The sequence below is a fragment of the Cataglyphis hispanica genome, chromosome 2 (assembly GCF_021464435.1).
Source record: "Cataglyphis hispanica isolate Lineage 1 chromosome 2, ULB_Chis1_1.0, whole genome shotgun sequence".
NCBI classification, from domain to species: Eukaryota; Metazoa; Arthropoda; class Insecta; order Hymenoptera; family Formicidae; genus Cataglyphis; species Cataglyphis hispanica.
In genome coordinates, this window is record NC_065955.1 from 1,133,039 (window position 1) to 1,147,555 (window position 14,517).

General features: G+C 35.3%; 1 protein-coding gene across 6 annotated transcripts in view; it reads left to right on the plus strand.

The window, feature by feature from the left end:
* The window catches only part of LOC126857162 (rap guanine nucleotide exchange factor 2-like), a 111,647-nt gene that overhangs the window by 71,539 nt on the left and 25,591 nt on the right, over positions 1-14,517 (plus strand). For 4 of the 6 annotated variants that reach the window (XM_050606390.1, XM_050606363.1, XM_050606368.1 and 1 more), the window contains exons 2-3: positions 2,860-3,398; positions 6,813-6,888. In XM_050606390.1, coding sequence (XP_050462347.1) covers positions 3,094-3,398; positions 6,813-6,888 — 381 coding nt within the window. In that variant the 5' untranslated portion in view covers positions 2,860-3,093. The remainder of the gene's footprint in view (positions 1-2,859; positions 3,399-6,812; positions 6,889-14,517) is intronic. The other 2 variants (XM_050606358.1, XM_050606374.1) reach the window with 1 other exon arrangement.

Genomic DNA, 14,517 nt, shown 5'->3' on the forward strand with positions numbered 1-14,517 from the left:
ACATGTTGAATTTAATTAAATTGTTAATGCCTTTTGTATTTATTAAAAAATGACATGTTGACAATAATCATATTGTTTTAATGACAAAACATGTATTTTTTCGAGTTTCTTCATCGTGAACTTTCGATTACAACAGAAGGCGGTAGAAATCATACATGTATACATGTATGTGTGGATATACATATATAACTATACTAATAATCACGCGGCGCGGGATCGTTGTACCGGAAGGTACACGCTCTGCGTGTTCCGCTAGAAATGGAAATTCTTCCTGCCTGCGACCCACCGTCTCTTAATTGTCGATTATTTCTCCCGTTTCTTATTCACCTCAAGTTTCCCGTTTCTTAACACTTACATAATCGAATAAGGACCTTCAACCTTTGACTGTTGCAAGCGTAGGTGTACTCCTCTATAATTAATATAATCTTTAAATACGACCTTTAAATATTAAAATTTCGTACGATTAGCATCCGCAGGTTATTATAATTTTTTTGTATAATTATTTTATTTTTACCAACTTTGTGTAATATTATTATACGATGTAGCAGCATTTTTCCTACATTGCTAAACCCGCGATCGATCTATTTCAATTTCATGCTGCAGAGATATTTGTAAGTCTCTTTTCCGCACGAAATTCTATGTGAAACGTTCCAAGTAATAGTAAAGCCGAAGATTTTCTTGTTTTTATTTCCTGTCGGGATCCTAGAAAACGAACGACCCGAAGCGCATTGTCTTTGTGAGCTATTAAGACAATACGCTTCGTACGCTCGCACGAAGCAATGTTTCACAGGACTTTATTCGCATCTTAGCAACATAAAGCTATCTTAAAAAGGATATTACGATTGACCTGAACCTGACAATTTCAATGGACTATATAGCATTAATATACGAGTCTCATTTCTCATTTTGGGAATAGGAATAGAATAATTTTTATAATTATTTAATTAAATTAATTTAACTATAAGCTTGGAATTAATATTATTTGTATATTTGGTATGCTTGAAATTAATACCGTTTGTATATACGATACATGGTTTAGTTAAATCAATATCGCGCAAACGTGATCGGATCGATCGGTCGGTCGTGGTTCCGTCAAAAAAAGCACACACGGAGAGGTGCGTGATTGTATCCCGGACTATTTTCTCATCCACCTTTCTCTCAGACCGATGAAGAGAGAAAACGACGAGCCGCTTCTCAAGCGCGTGCTCAAGAGCTTTTGTGCAAGCTTGCTGGATTTCCGTGCCCAGATAGGCCCTAAGGCCTCTATATCTACGTATCTCTCTTCTGTGCATTCTTAAATTCATTCTTTCGCCGGGACTTCTTCTGCCTTGTTTTGCACGCGTAAGGTGATTTTCTGTTACGGAGATTCTCTTACGGATACGTCGGCAAATCTCCGCGAAATCACGAGGAAAGAATTCCAACGTCGCTAGGACGACGTAAAAATGCCGCATTCGTTCGCGTATCGTTCGAACTTTTATTGAAAAAGAGGAAGAGTTGGTCGGTTTTTATTGACGGATCGTGAGAAATCGTCGTTAGGGTGCGGCCCTCGCTAGATTGTCGGAGAATAATGATGCCCTTTGAGTGATGCGCGCGCATTGAGTTACAGGAAAACAGAGACGAAAAAGCGTGAACCGCGGAAAGGGCAGTAAAAAAAAAACGCAAGAGTAAGAGAATTGGACTTTATATTTACTCTTCGGTCCATCCACTATTCGGAAACAAGTGCAAAATATTTTAACTGCGTAAAAATAATAAATTGTTTCTCTTCGAATGTAAATAAAAAACAATTTTATTATACTTTTCTTTATTTTTCCCTTTTTCACTACAAGTTATTTGTAGTGAAGAAAAAAAAAAAAACCTCTAAAATGTTTGATAAGTAAATTTATGGACATTACGTTCGATTAATAATATACGTATAAAAAACTTGTATAGATAAAAAAATGACATATTGAATAAATGTGTTGGAATAGCTAATCTAGTTTCTATTTAGACTAATTAATAATTATAATTGGAAAAGGAGATAAATAATTATTTTTGCAATGAGCTAATATAATAAGAATAATAATAGCAATAAAAAATTCTAACTCTAGAATTTCCCGAACTTGAAGAAAAATAGATCGCTTATCGCATCGCTTATCGCATTACGATACGATAGTCAACGGATCATTGTGTCTTGCGCGACACTTTATCCTTTTACCGCGACCACCGAGCGTAAAGCTCTTCTTCCTGTTATCGCGCTTCTTAGCAAACGTACTTGATAAGGTGTGTCGCCCGAAAGAAACAAGAGACGACGATCGCTACGTCATTAGTCTCCATTAGATATGCTCGTTCAAGTCGAGATCCCATAGGTCGCGTAATAAAAATATGCGAGCCACGAAAGAGCTACTAAGAATCACTTGACTCCACTCGACCCCGTCGCCAACTTGGCGCAGAGGACAAATATCACGTGCGTATCATGGGAAAAATTATGCTAAAGTATTTCTTCTTCATTATTATATGCTACTTAGAAGAATTATCCGTTCTTTGTATAGGATATGATCCGTCCTTTATATAAGGTATGATCTTTTTTATTATGCTTTGTAGTATTTTTCGTAACTTTATGAATGTAAAATTTTTATAAAAACCTTAGGTGAATGAATAAAATTAGCGCGTTATTATATAGATAAAGACTTATTAATAAATTTATATTATATTAATAATATATTATATTAATAAATTTATTAAAGGCGCAACAGTTTCGATTTTGAACTCGCAACTCAATAGTAAATTAATTTTATCCTTTAAATTGACGATCGATGTGATGGCTGGTGTTTGCTGATCTCAGGATTTAAATCCAATCTAAGAACATCGATTTTACTTTAGAACTCCGTTTATGGAACTACTACCAAGCCGGAATAATCCGTTTTGAGGATACAAGTATTTTTCAATTCTTGTCGCGTGCTCAAAGTCGCGTGGCTAAAGAGCAGAAAACGGCAAAGAAGCATCGAAGATGTAGCGGATTCGCGTGCAAACTCGTACGATTATGACGCAAACGATGGACGTACCCGGTGCGTCCTGGTGGCGAAAGGATCACTGAGCGTGAGTCGCCGAGAGAGGATGCACAAACATACCAGCCAGCTTCCTCGCGGTCCAGGTGGCCATAATGCTGGCTATCACGGCGCTAACAGGGGCCCCGTGAGAAGATGGAACAGCTTTCATGGTGGTGGTGGTGGCGGTGGTGGTAACGGTGGTACGGGTAATTTCAACGATGGCGTTGGAAACGGCGGCACGAAAGCCTGTCAGGAACCCTTCAGGGCCGTGCCTAAGGTCGTACAAGCCCTCAGGAGCGAGTCGGTCGACAGGGCTCATCGAGCTCAGCCGCCGCCGCCACCCGCCTTTCCCAGGAGGAGATTTTCCGTGTGGTGAGTCCTCGCAAGGTTTATCTTGAGAAAATTTCGATTGTCGGTTACGAAAATTGTTTTTTCATTATGATGTGTGGAGAACAAGCGTATATATTTCTATTCTAAGCTCTCGGATCGCGCGTAGAAAGTTTGGGCAAAAAATATTAATTTTTTTGCAAATTTTGTACATATAATCGAAAAAGTTATATTGAAATGATAAGATGAATTCGTCATTAGTAAATAGTTATTTGATATATTTTTAAATGTTAATATGTAACTTATGCATGAAAAGATTTTATTAGTATAAACTTATTAATTATTTTATTTTTAATTTTAATGAAAATCCGTCATTTTAGTATCATAATTTGATGTATTGCGAATTATTTAAATTTTACATAAGTAGTACGTGAATCACCTATTGTTTTCAGTCTTGTAGATTGACAAATGGAGTAAGTAACTCAAACCACACATCTCGCGATCTCTTATTGTTAAATATAGCTAACTCATCTCTTTTATGCAAAAAAATATAAAATCAGTTTGTTAAAACTGAAGTTAAGAATAAAATCTAGTTGCAATTTTCAACATTAATTAAATTATAATTACGATCAAAATATATTTTTTTTTTATTTTAATTGAATAAAAAAAATATATAAAAAGCATGTTATTATATTCCTCGTGGATATATTTTTCCTCGTTATCCAAACAACTTTATATTATAACTGTGATACTCTCTACTTTTTCCTCAATTAAAATGTACTTTATAACATATTTTTTTATTGTTGTAATGCTTTTCGCGCTTAAAAAAATTTTGGTAAGAGTCTTAAGCACACTGAGTACAAAGAGATTTAATTTATACTCATGGCAAAAGTCATCAGCGGACAATTTTGCGTTCTCGGCCGCGTAAAAGGGGAGTCTAATAGCGTGGTAAATAAGATTAAAAAGAAAGGATAATAGAAAGGATAATAGCTTTAACGATGTCATAGAAATATTTCATTACGTTGAGTGGATCCACGTGGCTTTTATATATAGTGTCATAAAATGAAATGAATAATTTTGCGAGTGTTATTACAAAGAGAGTGAGGGAATGAGAGAAAGAGAGAATGAGAGAGAAAGGAAAGGACGCTTAGACACGCGAAATTGTAAACAATAAGACAGCTGACTATGTTGTTAGTTTCTGTTTAAACCAAAGTGAATTATAAGAAATGTTTCCCACGGATATATTTCGGGAAATGGGAACAGAAAAAGATAGGATTGGGAACAAAAGTTTGCATTGGCACTCTAAACACCATTTGTACAATAAAGCGGATGCAATATTCTTCATGCGACGCGTGCGAAGCTTTGATTACTGCCGTTGTGAATGTTTGACGGAAAACACGGTGATATACGATAAATTGTTTGCGAGTCCATTGGCAATATTCATACTAGTATTATTAAATTTTATTTTTATTCTATATTATACCAGGTTATCAGAAATTTTTTTCATAATTGTAATGTTATAGGATACATGAATTTTCTATATAGGGTGCATGTATGTGTGTGATACATAGTTATATTTTTAATCATATTACTTTATGAAGATTTGTATTCTCTCTCTCTATATATATATATATAACATTTATCACGCATAAATATTTATTAAATTTATACTAGATAGAATACCTAAAATTTTTCTTTTTTTTTTCAAGAATTTTTATATATCCCTGTTCTTTAATGAGCTGAATCCTGAAATATTAAAATTTAAAGTAAATTAAAAAACTAAATTAAATCTCTGAATCTCTGAGAAATTAGTCAATGAAATATTAATAATGTTATAAATTTTTTTTTTTAAATATCCTTTGGAGCCAATTAAAAAATTATTTATTTATTTTTAAGTCTTTGCCTTTCATTTTCAAGTTTGCAGTTGCCAAGTAATTAAAAGTCATTAAAGCCGTTTTATTTAATCAGTCGAATCAAATATCAAATATCGCTCAACTGTCATTAAAATTAATTCGTCGAATTTCGCCGAGATCGATTGTTTTCTATCTGTTTTAAGCAAAGGCGAAAATGTCGACGCTGAAAATGGATGTTTTAGAGTCTGGTAACGAAATAATTATAATCCTAAGGAAGTGAAACGTGCAACGTGACATTTATGGGGTTAACAACTCGCAGTACGGTTGAGAGATGGAGAAGCCGAGGCGCATCATCCATGTCGAATTCAATTTTCTGCGGTACACGCATACACACACGCACACAAGATGAACAAAACGTTACGCATGCGTTACGCGTGCGTTACGCATCGCGGCTTTGCTTATGTGTACGTGTGTAAGAGGAGGGAGGAGCGGGATAATACGCGGGTCAACAGCCTTCGACAACCTCACGGCCTTCGGCAACCTCTTTTTCTACCTTCTCTCTATCCATCATCTCGCTTTTCCGATTCTCGGTCGGCATCGAGCATCGGCATTCGATTCACGGTCGTTACCGTTAACTCAGGACTTTCCGTAATGACGAATAGGTACAGGTGTAAAAAAGTAAAATGTTCAAAAAACAGACTATGTAATTGTTAGCTTTCAAGTCATAATTTAATCTTATATGTGTGTATTTTGGATTTTAGATAAAAAACATGTAGCTTTTTGTTTAACGAAAATTTTAAATATTAATTAAATAATTATAAGGCATTTATTAAATAATTATTAGGCATTTTATTTTTTAATTTATTATATAATTGACATGAGGATGTTCAAACTGCGATATGGAAAAGAAGCAGAGTGACGTCACTATATCTCCAATCAGAAAAAGCTATGATTTCGATTCAGACAATTACATTTCAGCTATTTCTATTGTATAACCGCAGGGGATTTTCATCCAAAATTGGCTGAACCGTTGCGCTTTTATGGCTAATTTGAGAAGTGCTCTTTTCGACGATGGGAAACATCTGTCGATGGCGTGGCACCCAATATTGGTCATAGAAGTTAATGCCAGGGTGTAGCATCACTGTGTAGCATCACGGAATAGTATATATATTTAAGCGAACGTGCGAACACGCTTGTATATTGTTCGATTCGAAACGATGTCAAATTGAGGGGTTCGTATGATGAATCACATCTTAGAGGCTCCCTTTTCGCCTCCATGTGAAATATGATATTTAAAAGAAGCCAGAAAAGATTATTGACGAAATGTTGGCAAGCGTTTTCATTTTATATTAAAATTTTTTCGAAAGCAAATGTGTCACGTGATTGTATTCTGCTGTGAAACAGGTGTGAGAGCTTTTGTAGAAATTTGTTTAATAAATTTTAAGAAAAAAAAGACGATTAATGTTTAATACCCGATATTTCTCATTAAAAAAACTCTTAAAATTGTTATATATATATGAAAATTTATATAAAAAATATGTAATATTTATATAATATGTGATTAATTTTTTTAACTAAAAAATATTTTGTTATTGCTGTGTTGCAGCTTCGGGAAGCGGACGGGTGGCAGTGCCAGGCGACCCAACGAGTGCTTCGTCCTCGAGCCCTCCGAGATGATTGTCGTGAGTAATTTCTTTGCTCTTATTAAATAACATGACAAAAGAAGCTACGGGAAAGAATTTGTGTTTAATTTGTTTTTGAAGAGGAAACCGCAGGGGATGTTTTATTTATTCAATTTTATGAAGGAGCGAGTGTTACTCGCGCGCGCGCGCGCGGACAGTTTTAATCAAAATCAAACCTAGAGGAACAAGTATGATTTTTTTCTAGTTCGCGTCGTTTGCCGCGGAATGCAAAACTCGGTATTATAGCCAAGCATTTATTCTCCCCCGAGATATTTTCCGAGTATTACGCGTTTGCGAACTACGGTGTGTACAAGCGGCGATATCGCGCAGCGAAAAGACAATGCGCTCCGGACGCCTCGCGAAACGTACAACGTTGGTAGACAGTTAATCAATAGTTTCTCTCTCTCTCAGTATTATATTATGCTGAGGTTGAGTTTTGGATCCTCCGCCACGCTCTCGTAGTTAGGCTCGTTTTATTTCGTTTTCAACTTGGCGGCGGTCGTTTTTCTCTGTCTGCCGAAATTAGGGCAAACTTTTAAATATGCCAGACTAACGATCGCGCGCAATCTTTCTGAAGACTATCGTATCGATCGCAAATTTTATTATTAATCAAACTTTTAATTGTCTATATATAGTTTTTCGGCAATAGCAGAAAATACTGATTTTTTTAGTCATTTTTTAAATATTTGAGGAAATATTTTTTGTTTTATGTAGATATTTCTTAAGCCTCTTTAAAGATCTTATGATATAATTTACGATGAAATTCAAGACTGAATTTTCTTTATAATTTTATGCGTCACATGCTTCACTATACATATGTATGTATTTTGATTTCTATGTATTAAATTATTTTTTGTATTACATGACAACATAAAAGAAATAAATAAAATAGAATTCAGTCTTAAATTTTGGCGCTAAATTATAGATGTAAAGAGACCTTTAAAGACAGATTATATTTTAAATTTTGTGAATGAATAATACAAGTAAAAAATAATTTGTTACGTCTTTCCTGTAACGGAGAAAATGAACATGCGATAGCGGAAAATTCCTCTTCAGATTCCACTTTTTTAATGCATTTTTATTAAATTATCTTGTTGAAATGTGAAACGGGCATTATTATCACATCAGCTAAGTTTAATTACGTTCGTAGTTGCAACATTAATTGCAGAATCGCATGAAATTATTCTGGTATTGCAGGTGAACTTTATTCGAGCGTATTAAGTTGAAAATTCTGGTTTCTCTAATTACACAATGGACAAAATTAAGTTTCTGATTCGAGCTGCCATCTGTAAAGGCATTCTAGACTCTGCTTTACCGACAAATAGCGTGACACTACTTGCTGATTGTCGATTAAATTGCGTTTATCTATACGATACGTGTCCTGTGTGTTTGCGTGTGTAATTACATTCTAGTAAATAATAATTAAAAAAAGTATACCACACACACACATACATACACTCTGCACACAAGTTTGCAACAAATTATAGGACTTTTGGACTTTTATTATTTTTTCTCTCTTTCACTTACAAATTATTTTGACAAAGTACTTTTATAATTCTGTTATAAGATAAATAATATTTATAAAAAAACTTTTTCAAGTGAAAAATAATTTTTATAAATTTTTTTATCTTGAAAATATTCTTTTTCTGCTTTAGAGATATATTTTTTAGATTATGCTTTAAAGATTTGACCTTTAATAGCGATTTCGTATATGCGTACAAGTGAATGTTTTTGATTTATTCGAAGAATTAAAAAAAAAAAAATAAATATCAACACCATATTAAATGTAATATTCGATTTGATTGTGATATAGAAAGACGCAGATGTAATATTGGATTTAATACGGCTTGGTCCTATATGCGCTCAATATCAATCAAGTTCGATTTTCGATGATACACGTACCCGGCTTAGAATCGGATATAATCCCAGCTTTGTATTTAAACGACGCATCCTGTACCAAATTTCACCAGGAGGATTTAACAGTACACAGTACAGTTGCATCGCATCGTAATAACCATGCGCGTTGTTTTTCACTGCGTTTGAACTTTGAAATTTCACAGCGAGACCTACGCACATTTCTACAATCTGTGTGAGTTATTTCGAAATATTAATTGTAAAATTAACCCATCATCCAGTTAGCAGGGACTCTTCAACTCTGGCGCTTTTTTTATTAATAACCAATATTTTTTCCATGCAATTGGGAGATAACACAATTCGCTGCGGAATTTAAGCTACAGTTTAAAGTAAAGTTTTTACGTCAATGATTTTTCCAACATATCCAACATATTAATGAAAAGCTCACAGAAATAATTTATTCTTATCAGTCAAGCTTCTGATGAAAATGTGAGCTACGAATAATCTTTGACCTGATTTATTTAATTTTTCCGCGCGTTAGTGGGACGTGAAATATTAACGGGGATCCTTTTATCGCGAGGATATTTATTCGGTTTTGACGAATTTCGATTGGCGTGTTGGCCGGTAATTTGAGATTTTCTTCTACGCAATGTCGGAAAAAATATTGACGCCACCGTATTACACGCGAATTCACGTGCGTCCGCGGGTGACTCTGTGACCTGATAACGCGAATTGGACGTCTGACCTTTAACCTTCAGCTATCGTGGCACCATGGCACTTTATCCCTGTCACTTTGCGCCATTCGAGAGCTCATTGCGTATGGTTTCATCGCTTCGGATGATAATTTATCATTGTCACGATGTCTACAAATACTCTACTCTCCTCTAATGCTAAAAAACTATATACGCATCTAATATCTTAGAATGTGTCTTCATATAATGTCAGATTCTTTAACAAATTTGAATTTTTCCTTAGCGAAAATGTAGAGAGGCCTATTCTAATTACATATAATGCTAGAGAAAATCAAATCTTTCGATGACTGTTCGTATTATTATTTCATTAAAATTGTTTTTATTTCTCTTTTTTTTAACAATGTCTATTTTTGAACAAGGAAACAATTAGTTTTGCGGTCAAGGAAACGATATACTTGTGGGACGTGTTGCTTGGAACATAAACGGAGTGTCGCGTCGCGCAGGATATGCGGGCATTAATTGCGTAACCGAGCACGTTTTATCCTTCGATATTTCGTCGGCGCATGCGGTATCTCAAGAAAACTTATCGTTAGTAAGGTGACATTGTCGAGCGTCTAGAAATACGTTGGCGCTTGATGTGCCACATTTATGAAACATAAATCGTCTTTGTCCTTTGTAGAATTCCATCATATCGATTGCGTCGCGTCATTAGCATCGTGCGTATATAGTAGCATAAATGAAACCCTGTCAATAAATTAAAACTTCAGATATGATTAACATTGTTATTATTATTTAATTTTAGTCAACAGTTTATTTCTTATATTCCGATAAATTCAATAAATGTTATATTTTAATTTTATCAATATTTATCGAATCTTTGCCTACCTTTCAAAATGATAGAACGAAACTTTTTCTAATTGTTTCGCATATTTGTAAAATTTAAAGGAGAATTTCGTTTCGTCAAAATGTAAAAACAACGATAACTAATCGATGCTCGCGATATTATACGTTTACGGTTTTGGGAGAAATTGCATGAGATTCTCATTATCGAAAATGTTATTAATTGAAACGAATTTATTGATCGAGACGTCGGCGATATTTCCTTGTCCGTTTTTTCACCGGACAAATAAATCGTCATTTACGTTACGGGAAGTATGGAAAGCCTGCGGCACGACGATGTCGCCTTTCATGCGAACAGCAAAGTTATCCCTCAAAGGAAAACTTCCTATTTATGCGGAAAAGCACGCTCGCGATAACGGCGAGGCCAATTTCCATAGGAAAACCGATAACCGGAGACGGATCGATCATTACGGCCACCGGAACGAACAAATAGGAAACTTAACTTCGGGGACCAACAAGTTGCAGCTGCAAAACATCGATGCTGCGTCGCGGATAATCCGTTCTCTAGACATTGTTCCGTTTCCGAGATCGCATACGATTTTCCCTCTTTGGTTACGCCGCGTATAAACCGTCACTAGGATTATAAATCCGTTCGATGAAAATCCGAACGATAAAAGGTATCCTGCGTATAAGTTCGCGAAAAAAAACAAAAAAATGTGCTGACATATCGACATGAGGCGGGGGGTGGGAGAGAGAAGGGGGAGATGGAGAAGGATAGAAAAAAAAAAAAAATAATACGTTGCTACAATTTCCGTGCCGGTTCGTTCCGCGCGCGCACACGCTCCGTGCACCCAATTATGCAATTATACAAATTACGATCTGTGTCCCACGATTATTTCTCGTCGACCCATATGCAGGCAAGTCTGTCGAGATCCGATGGAAATAGTACTCTACGTATTTCCGAGCAATCGCGATCGATATCCAATATCAGATCTCGTTCGCGGAGTTTGAACATATACGTACCGTTTTTTTTTTTTTTTATTTTTAAATTCTATGACGAGTTTTTTGGATGTACTCCAAGTATCACCACGGAAATATGTCAGCATAAATATAAGCGTATTTACGTAAGAATCGCGGCGGACGATGCCACATCCGTTATGCGTAAGCGTCTCCGGATAAGGATTCATTACGCAGGGGATGCGTACAGGAAGTTTGAATAAAATCCGAGCCGTGACTCGTCATGGTATTACTCAGATTTCAGTTTTATCTTCATTAGACGCTTTTAACGTTACTGTCCAAGAAGAGGTCTTTTTGTTTATAATCCTTGTTCACAATGCGAAATGTAGCTAGCTAATCCTCATGCTGGATGAGATTTGCATATTAGATAAATAGAGCTTGCAAAACAAACGACTCGACTTTATATTACACACATACATAGAGCCTTTAAAATTTTTAACGGATTTATGTGAGGTTTTTATAGCGTTCTATCTTTTTTTTTATTATCATGAGATATTATAATTAATATCGTAATTAGATTTTAAATAGTGTTTTTTTTTTTGTGTATGAAATTCGAATTCGAAGATATGAAATCTGATGAACGATGCAAATGATTGGGCATATACTCGCATACTTTGCTGCACTGGTTGAACTTTGGCCATACCTTCTTGCCCTTTGACATACTTCGCCAACAGCAGAATTTCTCATATTACAGTGAAGATTATTCTAACATTATTGTGAGATATGCTGGCTTATTACAGCACAAATTGAAATATTTTGATTATGGCACATGCTGGTATGTCTCCTCTCTTCTAACTTCTAATATACTTATACTGCAACAAAGGTTGCATTACTTTAAGTCAATATATTATGTATTATTTATTAATATAAAAATATGTCAATTATATGTATTATTATTTTTATACTTTGTATATAGCGTCATTTTTATTGTATAATTTTTTAATTTGTTATAATTGAACAGTCAACATACGTGAGTGTAATATCAAACCCTCTTAGTTGCATGACTTTTGTATAAATTGTAGTAACCTTATAACTCGATTATAAGGTGGTGCAAGATAAATTGAAAGGGAGAGCTGGGCTCTTTCTTCATAGTTTATATCTCGCAAAGTTGTGGGGGCGCGAGAGAAAATGTCAAGTAGGGTGACCAAGCGGCGCCTGTAACGCCGACCTATTTTGAATAGCCAAGCTCGGTTGACATAATGATCCGACGGCACAAAGGAAGCTTATTAACTGTATCGTAAGTATATATGGTTCTGATCCGTTAACAATTCCCGGAATCGCGCGGCGCAAGGACGGCAAATGGGAACGCGCAAATGTCTGGGACGGGCAAATATCCTCGCGCCCGTTTCGCCAGAACGGAAAAACGGAGAAAGCGAAAGAGAAAGAGAGAGAGAGAGAGAGAGAAAGCGACCAGTTTTGCTCCGAAAATAAATCCTTACCCAGACAACGTGTCCCTCGTTTATACGAGGTCGCTGCGAGAACCGCGTTCCTATTTTTCCGTCTGTAAATCCGGCCGAATTTTCGACGCGATTTGAGTTTGCATCTGCTTGAAAAAGTGATGCATTTTTGCAGAATTTTTAACTTTATGATATAATATCTTTATTATATATATTTAGTATATTTGAATTTTGAGTTTATGTTTATGATTTCATATTTTTTTATTAATCTCTTATAGAACGTATTCTCTATATAAGAAATACATAATTATTACGTATGTCAAAATGTCTTTAAATTTTTAATTGACAAACATGAAAATAAATAAAAAATTTTTTATATATAATTTTTTGATCTCTTAAATAAGTATGTATTTGTTGAGCTTTTGTTATTATCTGATTTTATTTTATAACGTAGAGAATTTATTTTAAGATAGATTTAATTAATGCACGATGAATCTTGTTATCGGCTAAAGGTTATTAATCAGAATAATCGGAATTGTTAGCCTTGAATCTATCCGCGGGGCCTATCTGTGACCTTCTATGCTATCATATTGCCTGGCTCCTTTTAAACGCACGTTTCAAGTTGACATACTTCCGGGACAGGAAGTATATATGAATATGTGCTATCTCTTTTTATTGTTGAAATGTATCTTTAATTTCCTTAGTTCAATTCACGAATGCCACGGGAAATTATTTCCCGTTATCTTGTGCTTTGCAATTTTATTATATGGTTGAATGAATCGTTGCGAGCGCACGTGGCTCGCAAGTGTCATTCTCAGAAATTGAACAGATAATTTTGCGAAAATCAGTCGAATGCTTTCGAATATTCTGTGAAAACGCACAAACGCTATCACGTAATTGCTCTTCCGAATTATTAAAATATTTTTCTCTTCGCTTTTCTTTTCTTTTCCAGTAATACAGTGTATGTGATACCATTTAAATTCGAGATTAAATGATATGTATGTATTTATCCTGATTCATATATATATATATAATATGCTGTGTATATGTGCGTGTATTCATCTGTGAACGTTGACGCGAGATCTTGGTTACGATGAAAGCAAACCGTTGTCGATGACGTAGTCGTATGACCTAGATCTTTTTCTCGAGCACCGCTAGATATGCACCTGCATCAGCAACCTGTCGCTGCCTATCTAGCTACCTACCTCTACCTGTCACTGCTCTAAGGCACATTGACGGAGCGCGTACGGTCGTCGTACGGTCGATTAGCCTCCGTTGGAAGCTGTTCGTACATTTTGCTTTACACGATTATCGCGATTGTTCTACGTAATTTTATGACGCGAGTGGGCGAAGGTGCGACATCTGATACGGTTCGTGTGGCGGCCGATGCGTCGACTGTATCGATTGCTCGAAGAGCGGATACGCGCGAGTGCGTACGTGCGAGTATACGCACTATATGATAGACTTTTCATTCATGTCTCACGTTCAGACACGTGTGTGCGAATATAGAGCCGTACACGAACGGAGTCTCGTGTTAGTGGTTTTCGATAACTATTTACAAGCTCTCGTGTGAGAATATTTTTTCAATTGTCTTGCGATAAGAATGCGATAACGTATACATTTAGGAATTGTGTTTAAACAGCGGGTATATATTAACATTTTGAAACTGGTGTAAACATTATTATTCGTGACTTATCTTAACATGCACATATAATATTTTCCAATACATATCTTTTCCCCGACAATAACATTAACTTTTCTACTTCCGCGATATAAGAAAGCTGTTTTATTTTTTTACAGTCGACTTTATTTTGTACATGTGTTAAAAC